The 22,199-nt window shown below is 35.6% G+C and overlaps 2 protein-coding genes and 1 long non-coding RNA gene across 4 annotated transcripts; 1 reads left to right on the top strand and 2 right to left on the bottom strand.

Annotated features, from left to right (window-relative positions):
* The first annotated feature begins 351 nt into the window (after window positions 1–351).
* On the top strand, window positions 352–13,851 carry LOC145962499 (UBA-like domain-containing protein 2). Of its 2 annotated transcripts, XM_083083581.1 has the most exons (4): window positions 363–859; window positions 6,676–6,750; window positions 11,190–11,283; window positions 11,557–13,851. In XM_083083581.1, the coding sequence occupies exons 1-4, from the start codon at window positions 752–754 to the stop codon at window positions 11,712–11,714; spliced, it is 435 nt and encodes a 144-aa protein (XP_082939707.1). In that variant the 5' UTR covers window positions 363–751; the 3' UTR covers window positions 11,715–13,851. The 2 variants fall into 2 exon arrangements, with proteins under 2 accessions (XP_082939708.1, XP_082939707.1); XM_083083582.1 differs by lacking the exon at window positions 6,676–6,750 and having other exon boundaries at window positions 352–859.
* Window positions 4,695–8,746, bottom strand: LOC145962500 (uncharacterized). The gene is made up of 5 exons (XR_014435868.1): window positions 7,912–8,746; window positions 7,398–7,529; window positions 6,629–7,300; window positions 4,941–5,660; window positions 4,695–4,846 (listed from the first exon to the last, which is right to left on the bottom strand). It is a non-coding gene; the product is annotated as an uncharacterized LOC145962500 (long non-coding RNA).
* Fab1 (1-phosphatidylinositol 3-phosphate 5-kinase fab1) lies at window positions 13,497–22,167 on the bottom strand. The gene is made up of 14 exons (XM_083083577.1): window positions 21,885–22,167; window positions 21,376–21,584; window positions 21,100–21,289; window positions 20,751–20,988; window positions 20,464–20,670; window positions 20,171–20,385; window positions 19,759–20,104; window positions 19,288–19,648; window positions 18,827–19,097; window positions 15,939–18,630; window positions 15,295–15,845; window positions 14,795–15,124; window positions 14,548–14,709; window positions 13,497–14,469 (listed from the first exon to the last, which is right to left on the bottom strand). Exons 1-14 carry the CDS (start codon window positions 21,997–21,999, stop codon window positions 14,264–14,266), a joined length of 6,093 nt encoding a protein of 2,030 aa, XP_082939703.1. The 5' UTR covers window positions 22,000–22,167; the 3' UTR covers window positions 13,497–14,263.
* Between the last annotated feature and the right edge of the window lie 32 nt (window positions 22,168–22,199).

Genomic DNA, 22,199 nt, shown 5'->3' on the forward strand with positions numbered 1-22,199 from the left:
CTCTTATAATTTAATACATCGTGAAACGTCAAAGGTCAAAGAATATCGATTAGACACAACATTGTTAGTCTATCTCGAGATACTCGAAGATATTTTTTTTCCAAGTATATATATGAGCGATAAATTATATTTTCTAGAAAAAAGGAGATATCTTCGCGTTTTACTCGCGTGGGATATAAATAATTATTTCTACGCGTTCATATCCTATGTTGTACAATAAGGTAAACAAAGATATCTTCGCGCCGGCAATCGATGTTTACTTTCGCGCCGAGAGAGGGAGAGGGGAGGCGGGCACGGCGCGAGCGGCGCCATCTGGCGTCAGCTGGCGCGCTCCGCCGCTCGCCCCCCCTCCACCGCCCCACGCGCCCCGACGTCGTCGCGCGCGGCCGTGGCGCTCTCGCGGCCGCCTGCGATGAGTTTAGTTTTGAAAACAAGGGGCCGATCGCCGCTCGTCGCGCTACGTCGTCGTCGTCGCCGTCGTCGTCGTCGTCGCGCGTAGACGATCGCAAGAGACGCGGACGCGGGTCGTAAACGTTGCCGTCGAGAGTCTCGCGTACGGTTCTTCTCATTCGGCCCTTCGCGTCCAGCCAGTTTTATTCACCAGACATACATCCGTCCGTCCCGTACCTCTCTCTCTCTCTTTATCGCTCCTTCCTCTCCCTCTCCCTCAGCCATCCTTAAACGACTCCTACGCTTCTGGCGTCTCTTTCGTGCCCGTCGTCGGTCGAAACATAACGTGGTAACGAAAAGAATGGACGCCCTTCGAGAGCAGGTGATGATCAATCAGTTCGTACTGGCCGCGGGCTGCGCCAGGGAACAGGCCAAGCAGTTGCTACAAGCGGCACATTGGCAATTCGAGGTAAGGAAACGGGAGGTAGCGAGGGCGAGGGGGGTACGAGAAGATGAAAAACAAAGAACGAAAAGAGAGAGAGAAACAGGGAGTCTCGGTGCGAGTGTCTTGTGGGAGCCCTTTCTGATGTAGATATATGTTAATGTCGCAAAGGCGCGAGGACGTGAAGAGTATGTTCCTGTCTGTGTGTACTACACCGCTACGTAAACAAAGCGACGAAAATGGCCGATCGCCGCTGCTCCTCGCGCGACCGACGTTTCGCCGAGGACGATTCGGCGGAAATTCGCAGACCGTCCGCGGCTCCGGAGATCGATCGGCCTCCTCGAGCACGCGATCGTGTTGTCACATCAATATCTTTGTCATCCTCGCAAGAGGCGTCAATGAACGCGCGACCTGCTCGCTTCATTCATAAAAATGTTGCGCGATTCAACACCACGCGACGTCCGAATGCGTAAATTTGGAAAAGGAAAAGGTGAAACGAACACAACTTCTCGTCGAAGCCGTCGTAAGATTCGTGTAATTTTTTTTCCGTGTTTTCCGTGTTTTCCTTATCAGATAACGGCGCTACAGTCGTCGTAAACGTAATATATTATCCAACGACAAATGTAAATAATGCCTCGCGTTTTGATCATCGGTTTAAATACCGGTTTCTCTTACAATCCTGCTTCGAGAGACTCGTCTTTCGTTCCTCAAAAATATCTGAACGACAACGGGTTAAAATTTACCAGGATGTGTACTTCAAAAACCTTGAAAACTAGATATTCTCAGCGATTTTTATTGTTTTATTTTGAAGAATCAGGAAATTCTCGTGGAATTTTACTGGGATTCAGGAAACTTTTCTTTTGAATTGGTAATTTTGTTTTCATGTTGTTTGATATTTATGTTAATCTATAAACAGCTTTAATTTTAAAATTCTGAAAAGATTGTGTATTTATAGTAGCTTATCTGATCTTGTGCAATATTTAAATGTGAAAATCTTATATGATTTTATTTTTTTATCATTTCCTTATCTTTTGTATTATTTTAAAAATGTTATATAACTATATATATATGTAAATATAACTATTTTAAAAATATTTGTTTTATATATTTAAATAACATATTGTATATGTACATTTCGTGATAGTCTATATTTTTAAAGTTTAGACAATATTTTGCTGTATGTTGTCCAAATTTTGACTATGTTTAGTCAATATTAAATGTTAGAGTTACTTTATAGAATAAAAAATGTAAACTCTTTATAGAATAATTATTTTAAAATTATTTTAAATTTAATTATTGATAAAAAATATCCAATCTTTTCAATTTAAAATATATTAAAATATATTTCATTTATGTTAAAAATCATAATAAAGAAACTTATTTTAAAATTATTTTTTCTAAAAATACATCAATTCTATCTGGAATTTTAAACAAAAATACCTGAAAAATTGAATAAATCATGGAATTTATTTCTATAGATTTGAGTACACATCCTGTTTATTTTCCCCATGTATATATGTAGGAAAATTGATTTCCGCTAATTATATCATTTTCTTTGCGGTAGGACAGTTTGTTTTCTTTCGCTTAGTTACTACGTAATCTCTTGTGTAGCTATGATATCTCGATTTGCGATCGGTCTCGACATTGCGCAATAGGATTATATATCATCTCTCTCTCGTTGCTGATTCATCAGCGATATACTGATACTTCACGTTCCCTTGTATTTCCTCGATATATCGCATCCAGTATCAGCCTATGGGTATTATGCGTCAAACATCGGAGAATTTATGACCGCGATTTACAATCTTTCTTTTAAGATAACGCACAAATTCTTTCCGTTCTTTAGGACTTGTCATTCCCGTGCAAAATAATACACAATCGTATCCTAATCGCCGGACGAAAGAGGTCGATAATTACTATTTACGAGTCACGCGGTACATTGTGTTTTTTAAGCGGTCGTCGTCGTCTTGTTACAAAACATGTATGTACATTATATGTTTACAATCAGGAGAGAGAGAGAGAGAGAGAATCCTGTGGGCGTTAAAAACCGGAATTGGTGTAATTTTGGCGAATTATTCGAATCTTCAGCGAGCATGACTCATATTTATTCGTGACAGAATCATCACACATATTGAGGCGATGTTTCCATATTTACGGATAAAGAATTAAACTCGTTCAATTTTTAAATCTGATCAAAACAAGTTTTTTTTTCGTAAACTTCTAATTTGATCGACGAATTAACTGCTCAGCTTTATTAGTCTATCAAAAAATACCTGTCGTCCTGTCGAAATTATTTTTTTTAAGAATATAAATAATCTTTTTTGTTGTTTAACACATGGAAAGAGAAGGATGTAAGATTAGGAATGTTCAATATATAATTTGAAATTTTGCTATAGCCGTGTTTACTTTAGTTAAATTAATCATAATTCAGTTAATCAGTTAATTCGATCGAAATGTTAAATTAGAACTAGGAAAAATCGTTACGTTCTAGTTACTTTGAACGTAATGATTTTTCATTCATTCTGAGAATACGATGATACGAAAGATGAGGAAAACAACAAGATCAATATATAATAACAAGCAAATATAATATAATATTCTTTTTTTCAGCAATAAATCTGGCAAAATGTATGAGATTGATTGTTTATTATTAAAATATTATAACAAAAGTAGTTATTACAATTTACGATTGTTTATTTTCAAGATTATTGAGGCGTCAAACATCACGTGTAAGATTATCGATTCCTTATCTTATGATCTGGTCTCTTTGTAATCTTATTTTTTTTAATTTTAGGCCACATTATGATGTAATCAGAGAGATAACGAGAGCGGGACTTTGCACTTCGACTAATTATGCTATACTAATTGCTCATTATTATTGTTACTATGAATTTTATGAAAGAATAAGAAGAATAGAGGCAGAGAAAGAGATAGACGCAGAGAGAGAGATAACATTGCGATACACTAATGCATGCTAATGCATCATTGTGATTAAAGTTTAACACGAGGAATCTTTCTGTGTGCTTTGTGACCACAATGTAAACAATGCGGCAACGTATATTTATACACACCGCAAGGAACGCGTCTCATCTCATCTCGTCTCGTCTCGTCTCCTCTCTTCTCCTCGCGTTCGTGTCAACTCAATGTAACGCGACATACAGGGTGTCCACGTTTTATATCTCAAGAAGTACAACATGATAAGAGTGCGTAAGATTACTGCTACCGTTATTCTCAGATATCGATAAATATTTATATTTATTCTCTCTCAACAATCACAATTTTAAACTTCTTTATTATAATTTGAGATTCCTTTCTAATGAATGGCACGTCGCATATATCAAATTTATATGCCGTTAAAATTATACCGATTTCAATCCACTGACGCAAAGCGGCTGTAAGATATGTAGATAACATGTTACAGCAAATTTTCTCCATTCGAAAACTTTCTCCGCTCGAGCGGAGTGCTGCATTAAAGCGGAACCACACTATATATTTGAACTTGAGGCTATTTTATTCACTTGTTTCTTACTCAGCCGATTAAAGTCCATCGTCAGTCAAATAATTCAATCGTAGGAGTAAAAATACAAGTACCTCTGAACTTTGTAATTGCGATGTTTCTGGAAAAACAAAAACTGCTAGCGATTTTAAGAGAGAGTTAAATATTGAGTACATATTATATAGTTGCGTAATTGTATCGATAATTATTATTCTTATTGTTTTTACATCGATTAAATTATTGCTTAATTTTTTAAATTTTAATTTGTGATTTGTTTGGACGCATGAATGTTCACTGAAAGAAAATTCAAACCGCTAGTTTTATTCATTCAATTATCTTGTTCTAAATCATTCAACCATTTCCATTTTATTAAATATAAATTATATAATAAACCCATTATATACATATCAACTATTTGTAACAAATTATGTAATATATCCATTATATTACATGTCAACTATTTGTTGTATATTTTGCACTGCAATTTTTTTCTTTCAATCTCCTCTTATTGTTAGGATCTGAAAGAAGTTACTTTTGTTTCATTTTTTTTGCATACTTTTAAAAATGTCAATAAACACACAGCTGAAAATAACAGATACAATGAACACCCACCTCTATGCAGCTTTTATGTATCCCTTTCGCTGCAACAACGTTCTGATCGAAATATGAAACGCGTTTCTTAGCAAACCAGCCTATTACATTCTTATGCTAATGTCTTCAATATATCCGACTATCGAGTATCACCAGTGTTTTAATTAAACACCGGTTGGTTGAATGTCATGGTGTATTGTGTAATGCATTCTGCTTATAACAGGCAATAAACTAGTTAATTCTGCCTTAATTCAACAATATTACTCTAATAAAATTTTATTTTATTTCATTGTTAAAATTATTATGTAACATTGTGTATATGTGTGTGTGTGTATAATTATCAGATGCATAGAAAACAACAGAACAGTCTGTTTATAGATAATTATCGTTATATTAATAATAATTGATAATTGACGTAGCGCTCTGAGACCATCGTGTTACAATATTGTTATCAGCAATTATCGGATGGCTCTTGGACAGAGTGCGATGGTATGGATATCCGATATCGGCTTCGAGCGCAAGGATCGGATATCGATACAATAAAGCATCGGATGATACTGACGAAGCAGCTTACGATTACGAGATATTGCAACTGGCAGTTTATAATGACAGAGGGTCACAGACTGTACATATGTATAACAAAGATTTCTCACTCGACCCGATTACATCGTCTCTCTCTCGCTGTTCCTAATCATAGAAATGACTATGCACGATCTCTTGCCTTCGATCAAGAACAACACACTAAAATTAGAAACGCAAAGATATTCTGTAATCTTTGTGTCAATATTTTTTTCTGCTCGAGTGTAACGATAGAGAAGTCTAATAATGTAGAGAGCAGAAGATCGAATAGATAGAATACTGCAAAGAATTCTTTTTATAAATCGAGTTTCTAGATATTAGAAATAAATTTTGTTTTAAGTCGAATATTATTTTAACAGACGTAATTCAAGTTTATTTAAAATCTTCATTTAAAACGAACAAATTTATCATTAAATATATAAATAGAAAAAAACAAGTTTCGCTTTTTTTCAATTTTTTTCTCCAGATATTTAATATCTTTATATTTTGATTATTACAAATTGATTTTTTTTATTATTTTTTACTTTTTAGATAATAGATTTAAATTAACCAGTATTATTTTAAGTGTAGCTCGCATTCCAGTTGGTTATATAGTTATGTAATTACTATTTTTAATTATGTAAATACTCTAAAAAGAAATTGAAATTAAATTTGAATAAATTATTTTCGAAAAATGAATTATTTAAATAAATTATTAATTAATTAAATTAATAAATTATTTTCGAAAATTTAAAATATAAGAAATTTAATTAATAAAAAAAATATATTTAAAAAGACAATGAGGAAAACGTTTTTCTTCCAACTTTTTTTCTATTTAGAAAAAAATGGCTTTTGTACATCTCTATCACACACACGAAGTAGTTACCGATTTCAAGTTCATCTAATCAAATTCCGATTATAATTTCATCAATAATATCTTCAGTATTTTGTGTCAACATTAATATAATTGAATCGAATATTTCGTCATTCAATGCAAGGAAAGAAAGATTATATAGCTGGAAACTTTGCTACAGGCAATTCTGTCCCAGTTGAATTAATGGCCGATTAAGTTGATCGGAATTTGATCGATGGCTTTCTAAATCGTACTAGTACTAGTAAAAATGCCTCTTTGTTTTAAGGCACTATCTAACCTTTATCATATGTTATAAATCGATCGTGCCTTTTTTTTTTGTTCCAGACCGCTCTCAGTATTTTTTTCCAAGAGGCGGCGATACCTTCCTGCGCGCAGGGAGCCGGCACCCACTTCGGCCAAGTAAGTCCCCCCGCATCGTTCACTTGTGGCGTGACTGACGAAAAGCATGTAAGACGGTAACCATGTTCTATATCCGTGCACTCTGTGCAATCAATGAGTTCTATTTCCGCGTCGGCGAGTCGCGTCGTCTTCGGTGCCTCGCTTCGCCTCGTCTTCCTTTAGAACTGTACATGTATATGTGTATATTCCTCGTACAAACACCAAACTTGAAATAAGGGCCCTGAAGAGAACGGTCTTTTGTACGAAGATTATATTCTTGTAACACGCGAAATTACGCTTTGAAGTAATACAAGTCAAAAATATCATTGCATTTTATCCACATGTGGATCATGAAATAAGTGTAATCGGATATTTTTATACGCTTTTGTTTTTATCAGCTGATTCCTTATCATTGATTCAGATTGCGCGTTAATATTTTGAGTTGATACATATATAAAATGTGATGTAATCTCTGTCAAAATCAATATTATCTATAACAATATTGATTTTGAAAGAGATTACATCACATTTCGCCGAGGAAGACCCGCTCGAAATTATCCAAAGGTTTCACCTGCAAAGTTCAGCCATTTATTTTAGAATCACACTCCATATATATTACTCGTACACGTGGAGAAATATTTTATGCTTTTATTTGTCTTTTTGCTTACCAATTTCCTGATGAGATCCAATTACAACGAATTTGATACATCGCTCTCTTTGAGCGTTTTTTTTTCTTTTTCTTCTTTTCGGTAGCTTCACATTTAAAATAAAAAGTTTTGCTGATGCAGACAGGTAAATTTCTAGACGTCACAATAAAAATATATCGCTATTTTTTGTATCTGTTATAACGTTGTTTGCGACAGAATTTATTTGGGTAGAATTTATATCAGCAAACTCTAATAATACTTTCTAATAAATTTAAGTTCCATTGGCAAATATTAAACACTACATTGGATAAATATGAGTTTCAAGATGACTAGCTAGAATGAGAAATGTTTTTTCCTGTGTATCACAGGATAATCTTTATAACAAGTACAATTAGTTTTAATATGGACGGACGAGATAGTTTGTTTTTTTTCTAAATTTCATTAATAATTCAGCTATAAATGTTTCCTCTGTTAGATTAATCAAGTGCAAAACACACACGCCATGTGTCGTAATATTTGTTAATTATTCACTTACGTCAGTTAATTTTTCGTACCCGGAAAATTGTTGCTGCAGTTGCGAGACGATTTTTTTCGAGTAGCACGTAATCTGACGTAACGTGGTTACGCGTTAAAAAATATTCGGATATATATGGACTCGGGCAGAGCGAGTCGCGTGGGCCGGCTGGGTACGTTCCCATCTTATTGATTATTCAAAAGTAGGTTCACATACAACGAGCGGCGAGAGATCAGGATCGGGGAAAGGGGGGAAGGCGGGTTCCAAAATGATAAATACATCGGACGCGGGCCGATTCACGAAACGCGTTCTTCCTCCTCGTCGCGTCATCCTAATGTGCATAAACACAGGGAGAAAATCGATTGTAGCGCGTGTCTGACCTTCACGGGGTGACTGCCGCCCCTTCCGCCAACTATTTATGTCGCTCTCTGATTAATTACCCGCTCTGCCTCTCTCTCTCTCTCTCTCTCTCTCTCTCTCTCTCTCTCTCTTTCGTGAGCATCTTTATTCCGCATAATTTTATACATAGGTATACAAGGTCGCATCTATAACATGATGATGACAGATTGAGATGTACGAGAGGGAAAAGGAGAGAGACTTTGATTATATATTACGTTTTATCTTCGGCCTGTCATCTGCAGCCAAAACAGCAATGGCATAGAGTCTTCTGGGTAGATTCCTACCGCGTGCTCTCTCTGGCTTGCGCGAATGCACGATTTGATATATATTGTAGTTTATTCTGGTAACCTGGCTCTCGAGATTCGCGTGATCTGCCATTTATTCTTGCCTCGTGATCTCTTTTCTTTATAAGGTTCAATGCTCCATACAAAGTGTTCATTAATAAATACGAGTGGAGAAAATTCCTGTAAGAAATTGAAATATCTTCTTGAATTTGAACGTAAATGTATATAATTTTCGAGATGCGATCGATCAAAATAAAAATTTCGCGCTTTAAAGAAATATATAAATCGATAAAATAATAAAAATCGAAGCGACTTATGAACTGCGTAAGATCATTTGATTGAATTGAAAAAGAATCGTGTTAGCTTCCGAAGAAAATAAATTTTCTGTTCATCAAATGTATCTGTTACCTAACATACTGTATATGTTACTACGGCAAAGTTACTGCATTCTGATATATTTTCTTTCTTTAGCTTTTGGATAAAGAAATTTATATCAGACGAAAAGAGCAGAAAGGTGAATCAATAATTTTCGATAATGATAATATACCTCGTATTTTATATCCTCAAAATGTTAATAAGAATAATGTTATAAATTGAATTGAGGAATTTTTTTAGCTTCCGAATTTTCTAAAAATTATTAAAATGCCGAATAAAAAGAATTGATACCAAGATTAATGATATTAATGAGAAAAGCATATTAATATAATAATATAATAATAATGTAATATAAAATAATATAATAATGTAATATAATAAAAATAATTATGTTCTTCTTCAAGAAATTTAATTAATCGTTAATAAAGAAATCGAAGATCTGATAGTCAGGCTGGGAAAACCAAATCTAAAGATAACACACACAGAGATATGAAGATCATTGACTCCTACTTTTAGCTCGTGATAGCAAACTAAACCGATGATGGTGATACAATCTCGAGACAAGACACAAAGGAGAACCGCTGTCAACGAACGTTAGTGGTAGGTGTAGTTACTATTCTCGGTCGGCACATTCCGATAAGTTGTGTGCCAAATCTCGATTCGCAAGACTGGACGGACATACACTGCCTCCAGATGACAGTTCTTTTATTTTTTATTAGCACATCTGCCTTCCAATCGGTTCCACATTTTTATCGCACGCTACTTTTATACTCAAGTTATTTTAAAATAACAAGAGTATTTTATTAGTCATGTAAAAATATGTGACTGCATATATGATTTTAAATTATAACATTTGATTTTACATTTTTTTTCTGCTTCATATATTATTTATAGTTTGATAGATGTATTAATCTGAAATTTAGATTTGAAAATATTAAGAAAATCTATATATGTTTATAGAAAAATTTTAAATTTATTTGACAAATAAAAACAACCTACTCTTTGCACAAGTATGATAAAAATATATAATTTAAAAAAGCGAAAGTCACATAAATTGCAAGATCTGAGAAATTTTCCATGAATTAAACGAGCGAAGGAACGTATGCATATATTTAGTCCTTTCACTTTTCATTTTTTTTAAATGACAATTGAATCGCACAATAGTAGAAATGCAACAATTATTTTTATTTTTCACAAAAAAGAAAAAAAGAAAGAAAATGTTTTCATAGTGAAATATACATAGAGCACAAAAACGTATCCTGTATACATTTCGCATAAATGTACAATCTTTCGCAGTATTTTATTATCAATTTAAATATAATTACTGTGAGACTTATCGAAATATACTCGATCACTTAATCTAATGAAGAAGAACTGCATTCGATTGATTCTAATTCATTCAAGGAAATGTTAAAAATACGAAAGCAACATGATCAACTTTGTGAAAGAGCATGAATAGCATTGCAGCGAGCGTTATTTAATAGCCGCTTATCGGCCACGGGTTATCATCACGACTGGTGGTCGTTGCCTACATGTGTTGCCCTTGTATTCTTTGATCACCCGTCTACCTGTCTGCCTGACGTCACATGCAGGAGTCGAAAGTTCAACGAACTCATTATAGCTAATGGTCTTTCAAAGGCCCGATAGTTTTTCCTCACTTTGAATCTAATCTCTTCGGTCCAAAGTACACGCAAGATTATTTTGTTTTTATATTGATTTGTATTTTTTTCTTTTTTCAAGAAACCTTTTTACAGTTTGATATATTATTTAATTTAAAAAAAAACTGTGCGTCACTTATAAGACTTGCGAATAAAGTTTCTTGCTTTTTGAGAAAACTTGTATCGATATATCTTTGTCTATATAAAATAATAAAATAATATAACAAGAGGAAGGAGATCTTATTTAATTATAAAAGTTTAATGTGGATTTTTTTTCTTTCATTTTTTTAATTTTTTAATTTTTTTTTAAATATTAATTTAAAAATTTATTTTTTTAAATAAAAGTGCAGCTTTGTCATTTTATATTATAAATTGATTTATATTATTACACTAAAAAAATTAAAAATTGAAAAAATTGAAATTATTTGTTTAAAATTCCCAATATATTTCTCTTATAAGTAGCAAAAAAATTAGTTCAATTTTGAAGATTGGAAATGCAATTTAGAATAAATTCCTGTCAATTCATTTTAATTCAACTACTTTCGCAAGATTATAAAGAAACATTGTCTTCTTATATTTGCAGATAACACCATGCAATACGCCAGCCACTCCACCGAATTTCCCAGATGCGCTGCTGGCGTTTTCCAAAATGTCAGCCGGTGAAAAAACTCCGTCAGGTAAGAGCTGTTGATTTTGGCAACTTTATACGTAACTTTAATAATTTATAAAAAACAAATAATCTCTCTCAATTTTGCTAATTTCTTCATTTGCTATATTTCTAATATCTTGCTTTTTTTGAATATATTTTTTTGAATAAAATGTCAAGATAGATTACAGCGTACTATACGATTGAAAAAAGATAAAGCGGCATATAATATAAATTAATTTAATTCGTATCTATGATATATTGATTTACTATTTACAAATACTTACACCGATATCTGTTACAGGCATGTCTCCGAATCAGAACGGATTGCAGGTGAACTCGGCATCGAGTGTCATGCAGCATCATGCTGTTAGCGGTCGGTGTAGCACATCGGGCAATGCGGCGCAGCAACAGACGCAGCCGCAACAGACGCAATTTGGCCTGGGCGAGCCGCAGAGATAAGAGTGACTGTGCTAGTCGCGAGCGCGAAACGTCACGAAGATGACGCGCGATAAAGTTTCCGGAGCGCGAATGGTGCTCCGAGCATGGGACGAGAGAGATTCGAGAATGGTTAGACACAGGGGAAAGAGAAAAATTCATTTTTTTTCGAGAAGAAACGCGTCCTTCCTGAAAGAGGGGGAAAAAGAAAATGAAACTACAGGGAAAAATATCTTTATTGGATTGGAATCGGATTATATATATGTGCTATTGAATTGCTATGTTATCCGCGTATAATAGCAATGTGTGATGCGGTGATTATGTGTGTATGTATGTGTGTGTATGTATTATACTTGTGTAACGTGCGAATGAGTTTGCGAACGTCGATTTTCTCAACGACACCCATTCGCATCGTGTATCACGGAATGATCGCATCTCGGAATGATTGCTTTCCTTTCTGGTTTCTCCGAGAGATTATTTAATTTCAAAGAATAGTGCGTTGAAGAATCTGACACACACATACACATATTTACACATATGCACGAAAAGGCGAAGGAGAAGAGGTGAGAATTACACCATAGAATTTTCTCCCCTTTTCTCCGTCATGCCCAGATATACCGTAGGTTCGAGACGGTCAAAAAGACATTGATAATAATGCTGAAGGATCATATTGCGAAGAATGGCTCTCCCGCTCCGAAATCCAACTTCCTTGTCCCCATATACTATAGACAGTGGCTGTTTCTTTAGGATTCACCGTACACCACCGTTAGACTAGGCAACGAATTTTTCGCTATCACTTCCACGTCACAGTACAAAAGAACTGCAAGAGTTTCTTCGGTTCTCGTCTTGGAAAATCTTTGCGCACTTTTTCGCGAAAGATGATGAGAAAATCGCGTATTTTCAACCTAGATGAAAGACAACGCTGCACCCGAAGATATTCATTTTTGAATCGTGGAACTCGACTGGTTTATGATCCTTTTACTGTTGTCCTAAAATAGAATAATGCTTGCAATTATTCACACGAACGGCGCGTATTCCGTTTCCGTTATAAGCATACCGATACTTCGGTGATATAAATAAATATATCAGGCTAAGTATAATAAACGAAGATTTATCGTGTAAAAATTTGTAAAAAGGATGTCTCGAATTGTGTAATGCGTTGATTTTACATATAGTAATTAATTACAAGTAAAAAGTAACTAAAATAAAATCCAAGTGATAGAGTATAATAGCTCGAAAAAATTAACGCGTCAAAAGTAATATACCTAGTGATGTTCTTTTTTCAGGCCGTTTTTTGCTGTCATGATAAGTGGTAAAGAATTCTCGAGTCGATTATTGTGCCGACTATACGTGTGAATACAGAACTAGAAAATATTTGATTTTTTTTATCCAACACTAGACTTCTCACGATGTTTATAAATGCTCTTATATGGCAGCTCTGGCAATACGATTTTACCTGATATCATAGTTGTATATCTATATTCCCCCGGAAGATATCGAATTCTATATCTTTTATTACATTTCTCGTCACATAAATGGACAAGCATCTATATGATAAACATATATTCGTTTTCAGACTCTATTTATTCTTTATAGTAGCGAATTTATATAGTTATCTCTCTTTTTATAGCTTTTTAGACATCTCTTTCTAATTAAAATGATAATGGAGAATTCTTTATTCTTTATAGTCGATTTTTATATATATCTGACGGCAAAGTGTCTTTACTAATGCACAATATAATATCCAATTTTTTAATTTTTAATTGTAATAGTGATGGTGATAAAAATAATGATAAAATCAGAATCTAAACTTAACTGGATAATTTAATTTCCAATGAATGCGGTCGAAATTTGAATATTCGAGGTGTCGAGAATACAGCTTTATCTCTGTGAATGCGCGTTTATGTAAATAATAGATATTAGTTATAAGAAAAAAGAGAACTTTGTGAGTATGGCGAGATATTTTTTTCAATAAGGTACACGCTTTAATACTTTCCTTATATGTGTAGGCTGTATTTAAGATAAAACACTATCGACAAAAACAAAAATGTTTTACTATGTTAAAATTATAATTATTGTTTATTTGACTATTACAAAGAAATAATGGTCGTGTACATAATTTTGAAAAATTAAATAAAATATTAATATTGGTGCTTTCTTAGCCTCGTGGTCTAGTTTTACTAATACCTTTGTACTTTAAAGTTTGAGAGCGAAAACAGCCGCTTCTAAAATATATTACAAAAGAATTATTATACAATAAACTAAATTATTATATAATTTAACAATAATACAACGTAAGTGTATATAAATATGAATATGATTGGAAGTTTACTTCTTTACGCGCGATAAATTAGACTTTATGTTACGTAGCAATAAGATATATTTAAAACTGGTAACTCTATATCGGTATCACTTATGCTGTCAATACTTCTCGAATATTTTATCACTGTATAAAATGTTACATTAATAGTGAGCGTGTTACATTTTCGCGATATAAATAAAAAGTATATATGTACATCGATTACGTAATTATTGCGTATAAAATTGCGTATCTTATAAATTTCAAATCACATTTATTCCGGTGGTATTTCGACACTTCTACCTAAACCCGACCATCTGTCCGGTACCGGCAGAAAGTAACGATGCATCGCGGCGATGAACCTAGCACGATATTCCTCCGGTGATATTATCGTTGGTAATTTACCCTGGCCTCCCAGAATACCAGATTTCTTCACCATAGTCTCCAGCTTTTTGTCCCAAGTAAACGTTCTTATGTAATCTATCGATTGGAAGAGATAATAATATATAAGATCGACATGAGAAAAAAGAGATGACGACAATATAGAGTCGCACTTACCTATTATACCTAACACGAGCTCGTCAGAGCTTGGTTCTAAGCCTACTAATAACGAATAATCCATTACAGAGTTGTCCGCTAAAAACTTGGTGTCCTGTTCAATGGCTCGATTTAATACCGCTTTGGAATGTGATCTGATGTATAAAGGAGAGTCGCAGCTCACTAAAATGCGAAACGTTCATTTAGTATTTTGCTTGAGAATTCATCTATTTATAAATAGTCAAAGGAGAGAGAGGGAGACACGTACTATTCAATAGATTCTCGTCCAGTAAGACCAGTTCACCTTCGCACGTGTCGTCTGGATTCACTAGCCGATTCCGTACAGATCCTTTCAAATCGAACTTATCGGTGATGACTCGATTATAAAACAGATTCTCCATCACCAACACGCTGGTACGAAGTGCCGCGTTAGTTGTATTGTTCTTAAACGATACCCTGTAGACGCCGATAATCTTGCCCAATAAAGTCGGTTGTTTGGTTTGCTGACACTTTTCCATGTAGGCGAAATAGTTGGGCGCGAAATCGAGAAAGATTTGCATTTCAAGTCGAGACATCTCCTTTATAATAAATCTATCGTCTGCAAAAAGAAGAAATATAAATAAAAGATAATCAAATGTATAATTAAATGGAAAAATATTCTTTTAAAGATGTATATTTATATCGCGTAAAATATGTACATATATGTGCGAAGACCTAATCAAATACTCAACAAAGTATTAAAGTAGTTAAAGTGATAATCAAGCGCACCTCTGCTCTTACAAAAGGCACTGCCACTCTTTCCGCCTCTCGCAGCCCACTGTATACTTCGACTGAGGCTTCTTGTAAAGCCATCTTCGCCGCAGGGCAGAACATTGTCTCTTAAAGCGGCGAATTGCGCGGCAAAGTATATCCTGCAGAAGAAATTGGTCGTGGCGTCATTGAATTGCAGCTCAATGTAATTCTGTTGCTTTATTGCCTTCTTATCGTCGTCGACGTCGGTGGGACCGACAACGTTGCCGGAAGATTCCACGTTCAACACGTTCTTGTCAGATTCGACTGGGCTACTGGCCGGATTAGGACTGTTACCGCGGAAGAAGGACAGCACGGATGGCCGTTTGAATTCACCCGATTGCGCCAGATCGAGCGAACTCTCCCTACCCTCTGGAAATTTACGTTTGCTCAACGGACTGGGATTGAAATCCGAACCTTTAGCCGTGCGCAGTAATTCTTGCAACGCATGCTTGTAATCGTGTGAGTCCAGAGCATACGCGATTATGGATGAAAGCTCGGACTCGTAGACCACTATAGGTACTACCGATCTGCAATACACAAGTACGAATTATTTTAAAGATATAGATTGGCTACTGCGACGCAATAAAGATAATAGCGAGATTTAATTAAATTTAAATTACCCGAGCGGCAATAGATAGTGCTCCAAAGGTCCTAAAGGATTTGGTATTGTGTGGTTCACAGAAACAGACGGTAATAACTGAGACAAGATGGTCTTCTTCTTCTTCTTCTTATCGGTCATATCATCAGAAGACAGCGGAAAAACATCGGAATGCGATCTTTGATGCATCTTCGGCGATGCATCTTGAACGGTGATAACTTCGTCAGGATTATTGGTGGATTCCAAGATCTCGTTATCGGAATTTTCAATTAATTCGGATGCTTGAAAGTCACTTTGCACTGCTGTGATCGCATCGATGGCGTTATAATCGGCCGACATGGGACTCGAATCTTCGATCTGCGACTCTGATGCGGTATCCTCAGTTATGTATCCATCGGTATCGACTATATTATTGCTACCAGTCGTCATCGATCGTTCAGTAAACCGACGCGGTCGTTCGTCTTTCTTTTTGGCTGACATCTCTGACAATTTATTATTCCAGGTAAATACAGCCTCTGAGATGAGTCGTTTGAGGATCACAATGCCATCCTCGATCCTAAACATCAATGCTTGTACTTGCTTCTCGGATACTTTACCCTCGAGCTTCTTATTCTCCAGTGTTGGCGACGTTAACTTGAGCTGAATCTCCTCGATTTTGTTTTTAAAATACTGTTGATCCTTGATTAATTGTTGTTTGGCGAGATTCAGACTCTCCAAGTCTGTCTGTAGGCCCATTAGTTTTTCTCTGATCGCCGAAAACACTTCATCGCCTTTTAACGCCACACTCTTCATCTCCTCAATCACGTTTGCGTGCTGCTTCGGATCATAGATGATGTTGATCAGCGGCGGTGGCAGAGAGATCTCCCATTGCGAGATCTTGGTAAACTTAAATACGGCCAACATATTTTTGCGGGTAAAATACTGATAATGATCGTAATGTAGGGAATGTTGACACGTATCTGTGCCATCACGTTTCGTATAGACGCCACCATAGAAACGTAACTCGAGATACTTGGCAAATGACAAGCACCACGTGTCGCCCGACATCGGTACTACCGGCGATACACTCTTACATTTTACACATTTGCTCCACATAAGGATCTGATCGACATTCTCTTGTATAAATGGCTCGGAACTTATCTCGCTGAGACTGATGTGCAAGCAGCCGCCGTCGTGCGCGAATCGCCTGACGTGTTGAGCGATTTGCGCGCGACAAGCCTGCGCCGGACATTTGTATTCCGTCGTCAAACAATAACGCTCCAAAAAGCGACCAAGCGCGATATCATTCTGGCCGTACATCATCATGTTTACCACCCAGGGATTCACGCAGAACGCCGGAGTATCGTTGTCCGTGTGCGAAAAGCTGCAAAACAATACGGAAAGACGTTGATGGCTGCTGGGATCCAGACAATCCGGCCACGAGGGGATCTGTTGCTCATTATTCTCGGTCGATACCATTGATGGCTGGTGTCTATCCAACACGTTATATGTCGGATAAAGTCTGCTGCCGCATGCCCGGAAATTCGCCAAGAGACTCTGCACTTCACGGCTATCGACATCCGTAGTCAAGCGCATCTGAACGAACGGATGATATAATTTTAACTTAAGACTGTTCGCCCGTTCGCGATTCTCGGACGCGAGCTGTTCGTTCATGCTGTTTGTTCGGATCTCTTTAACTTTGTCGAGAAATTGCGCCGAGTAGTAGATCTCCCGGGGGAAAAAACTCCTCAGTACGCAATTTCTACCAAGCTCGGTTTCTAGATAGGGTATGGAAAACTTTAGATACGGCGATACGCTCAACACGGTGTCCTCGAGCGCTTTCTTAAATTTATTGAATAACGGAAAATCGGCGACACTCAGGCGCTGACCATTCGGACTGTTACGGTTGAATACGTCTTCGTCATCCTCATTTAAATATTGATGCAACGGATCGCTTCGGTCGCTTATGGATTCTCCGTAAATGCGTTTCTCTTCAGAGGATATTTTATCCTTTGACTTCGTCTTGTCAACAAGTTCTTCCGTCTTTTGTTCGATACATTTTGTCTCCTTGTTTGCAACCATGGAATTATTATGTTCTTCCGTGTCATCAGAAACAAAGTTTAAAGTATTGTTCTTCGACTTGTCATTGTTATATAAATTTACCATATCATTCTCACAAGGTGCTGGTATTTTCGAATCGGGTAAAGATGGTTTTAATTTTGCCTTAAATAATTTTAACGTATCATAAGGATCAGAATCTTCCGACAGCATCGAAGATACTTCCTTCAGAGAATCTGCACTTAAAATATTATCAGAGAAATGAAGATTTTCATACTTCACAGGTATACTTGAATTATGCGATTTAGTATTTCGGGCACTTTGCTCATCGTTAACTGTGTCTTCATAATCTTGGTTCATTTTCGATTTCTTTATGTCGATTGCATGCGCATATTCATCGACGATATGTTTTTCGAGCTTCTCAGGCTTTTCGTCATTCGAGGGATCTTTTTGCAATGTTTCATCCAGAAACGAATTATTCTTAGGCGATGGCGGTTTAGCAAACTCGTCCATGAGAAATGACTTTTCGAGACGCCACGAGTAAGCAGCAAAAATCATCATCGATGTAACATTTTTCACTTTCTTTAATTCGGTCTGCGAGCCGCCTCGCAATAAAATCGTCGCGCCCAAATGCGGATTTGCGCAGCTTTCAAAATACATCAGCGTCTTGACGCCTCCTAAAAGTTAACATTACAAAATTAATAAAAATCTTTCATTCTGGATCTATCAAGTTGATAAATTTTTAAAACATGTCACATAACGTTTTATAACTTTTAAACTTTTCTTATTATATAATGTTTTAAATTTTTCATCAACTTCATATATCCAGAAAGGATTTTATATCAATTTCATATACATATTTCTTTTACTTACTTTGTTCATCTGGAAAATTTCTTAAATAAAACTTCTTACACGTGCCAAGCATATATCTCGCACTTATGTGCGCGTCTATAGTGTTTACAATACTAGCACCTGTACATCGTGCTACTCTTTTGAGTACGCTAAGTTTTACGTTCAGAACCAATGTCACGCCGCATTCTCTCAGCTTGTCCTGAGCTAATCTAGCTACGGAACGATGCACGAGTACCACGTCTGGACCCAGAGCGGTAATTCTTGCCACCGTGTGTCCCAAATACTCGCTTTCCTAATAAATTTTGTGTTCAAAAAATTAAAATATCGTAGAACGATATTTTTAAATAAATAAATATCAAAAATATAAATATATATCCCAATTGATCAATTAAAGATAACAAGAACTTGATTAATTGAAAATAATTAAAAATAATGAAGAAAATAATGATGAAAATATGATGAAAATTTATCATTTATCATACCTGCATCATTACAGGCTCCAAGCTTATCAATTTGCCCTCCACACGCTGATACATTAAACCGCATTGCAATAATAAAATTTTCGGATGCGCGATCATGGCATTCATACAACGATGAGCGACATTCTTACTGCAAATCACACCAGATACGATATTACAGTCATCTCTGCTACCACCGGGGCATTTTTTGAACTGTATGTATTGTCGAATATCTAAATTATCAGCGTCATGATTCAAATCTGGTCGGACGTGGTCAACTATTTGATGTGCAATGGATAGAATCGTATTTGACCATGTTTGCGACAAGCCTTCCTTACTAAGGAGTTGCTTAATAAGAGAATCTTCGTGCGCTTTATACGCGGCCCTGCGATCAATAAATATTGTTTTTTTCTTTTACTTTCCTTTTGTTTTACTTGTATTACTATTAGTATTAATTATTAAAAATTCTAAAAAACTATATTCTAAAAAACTTACGTTAAACACTCATACGCGCTTAATTCGCCAAAGGCTGTTCTCAAATTAGTCGCTCTGTGCCATCCGTTTTTCTCTTTGAATTCATGCACTTGAAGCGTATCACTCAACAGATCGTCACATATCTTGTGATTACAATCGTGTGATTTAAGATTGATCTCTTTTTGTTCGACTATTCCGTCACTACTGTCCACAGAAATTGCAGTTAAATCTTCCGAAGTTGGTCTTTTTAACGTGACGGTTGATGCTTCGAGATTTAAATCCAAGTAAAAACTTGAACTGGATGACGGCAAACGACAGAAGGTTTGTGACTGCGAGCAGTTTGTAGGTTTCGTCTCACTTTCGGAATCTGTAAGGAGCCAATCGTTAAACAATTGTTTATCTCATCATAAAAAATCTCAATTTGTTGCATTACCGGTAGTTGAATCATGCTGAGGAATAGTTTTTACCCATGCTGGTTCTTGCGCATCGCATGCTGTCCGTTTTTCCGTTAATAAGTCTATACTTTGTAAGGAGGACAACTCTACTGGCCTGAATACGACTGCTGAATCGCTAAATACGTTATCGCCGACAACTGATTCGATGAAACCCGCTTCCAGCAATGCTTGGCCTATTGCAGTCGCTTGCACGCTATATAAAAGAAAGCCATATTTATGATTGAAATTTTCTAGCATTTTAGCAGTTTAATATTGTCGAATAGACACGTACCGAGTGGCTGTTTTATTCTGTGCTATCATCCAATTGACCAATTCGCTTGCTAGGAAACAATTGTAATAACTTTTCAATCGAATTCTATGCGTTTGCAATTGAATAGCTTGACTAGATCGAAACAATTCTTCCCAAATCATCCTTAAAGAGGCCGAATTTTGCAACACGAGTGAACGTTCATGCGACGTTAGATAATTATTACCTGATCTGTAATAAATGAGTGCAAGACAGAATAAACTCAATGATAAAAAATTAATATAATATTTAGTATTCTGGTTAATTTTTACCGTTTAGTCGCGTAATTTTCCTCCATGTATCCTATGCTTGGTTTCCGACATACCGATGTTTCATCACCCATTGATTCGCTAGTGTGCTTTCGAGTTAACAGTGGTGAATCGTTTCCATACTTCACTTGAAGATCTTCTTGCAATGCTTTTAAATCCGCCGATAAATCGCTCCTCATGTCCGATGATTGAAGATAAGAAAGAACGACTTTGCAACAATATGTACAAACTCTGAGATCCCCTAGTATGAAAAAAACATAGACATAAAACTAAGTATATAAATATAAGTATGTAGTATATTGATGTATACATATATTTATATGGATATACTAAAGATATTTGTGTTTTATACCAGTGCATCCCATAATTTTCCCTGGTATTTGATCAGAGCAACATTTGGAGCAGAAAATTTGTCCGCACACGCGACAATGGTGCTTTCTTCGAAACGTCGTGAATCTTTCACCACATTCATAGCACTGCTTACTCACGCTATCTGGCATCCAATAACTCCTCAACTGAGAATCTTTATATGAACGTAGATTCTATAAGGTAAACAAAATTTTATTGCAAGAAGCTTTACATTATATAATATAATGTAAAAATAAATTGAAAGTATAATAACACTCACATTACTTTTTAATGCAACAATATTACTAATACGTTTCAAAATATTTGGTAGACTGCGGCCCTCACTGGCTAATGAAAAATTTATCATACTAGTGCTATCGTCATCAGGGGTTTGTTCTGTACTCTCAGATTGCTTCCACGAATCCGAATCAGAAGAATTATGTTCGTCATTGTTAGGAGATACAATGGAATCATTTGTACTCGGTGAATCTAAACATAAAATATAATATGCAATACATTATATAATAATCAAGGTGATAATATTAAGATTAGTATAAATTGTTGGACACATAATTTCTATCTCATTTCTGAATTTCTCTAAAAAAATCTAAAATACTACATCTTGTATTGTATCTTCATTTGACAATCAATAATTATATCTCCTTATTAAAATGTGATTAAACATTCAAAATGTAACTAATTATAAGTATAAATATGATCTAATAATTATATAGGAACAAAAGATTATGATAATATAATATATAATTAAGACTCTAACTGGATACTCACTTCTGGTAAAGTTAAAGAATTTGGAGAAGAGCGATGCTACGACAGGTTGGCTCTCTTCGGGACTCAACGGAGCAAACTCCGTGAGTTTCGATGGAGAATTCATGTTCTTGTTCATTCTGAGCGATACTATCTCCTTGTATACATTCTGAAATCCAGTGAAGCTCTCTCCGATATCTAAGGTCACTTAATTACTCACTATTCTCGTTGATTTTATTCTTACTGTTCGGTTCTGCCGACATAGATGCAACGTATGTATGTATACGTCAACGCATGGCAGTTTGACACTGACAGATGATCCGATCAGATGATCGCGAT

This window comes from Camponotus vicinus, unplaced genomic scaffold, assembly GCF_025532165.1.
Source record: "Camponotus vicinus isolate PSW18456_S1 unplaced genomic scaffold, iyCamVici1.0 SCAF_12, whole genome shotgun sequence".
Classification (NCBI taxonomy): domain Eukaryota; kingdom Metazoa; phylum Arthropoda; class Insecta; order Hymenoptera; family Formicidae; genus Camponotus; species Camponotus vicinus.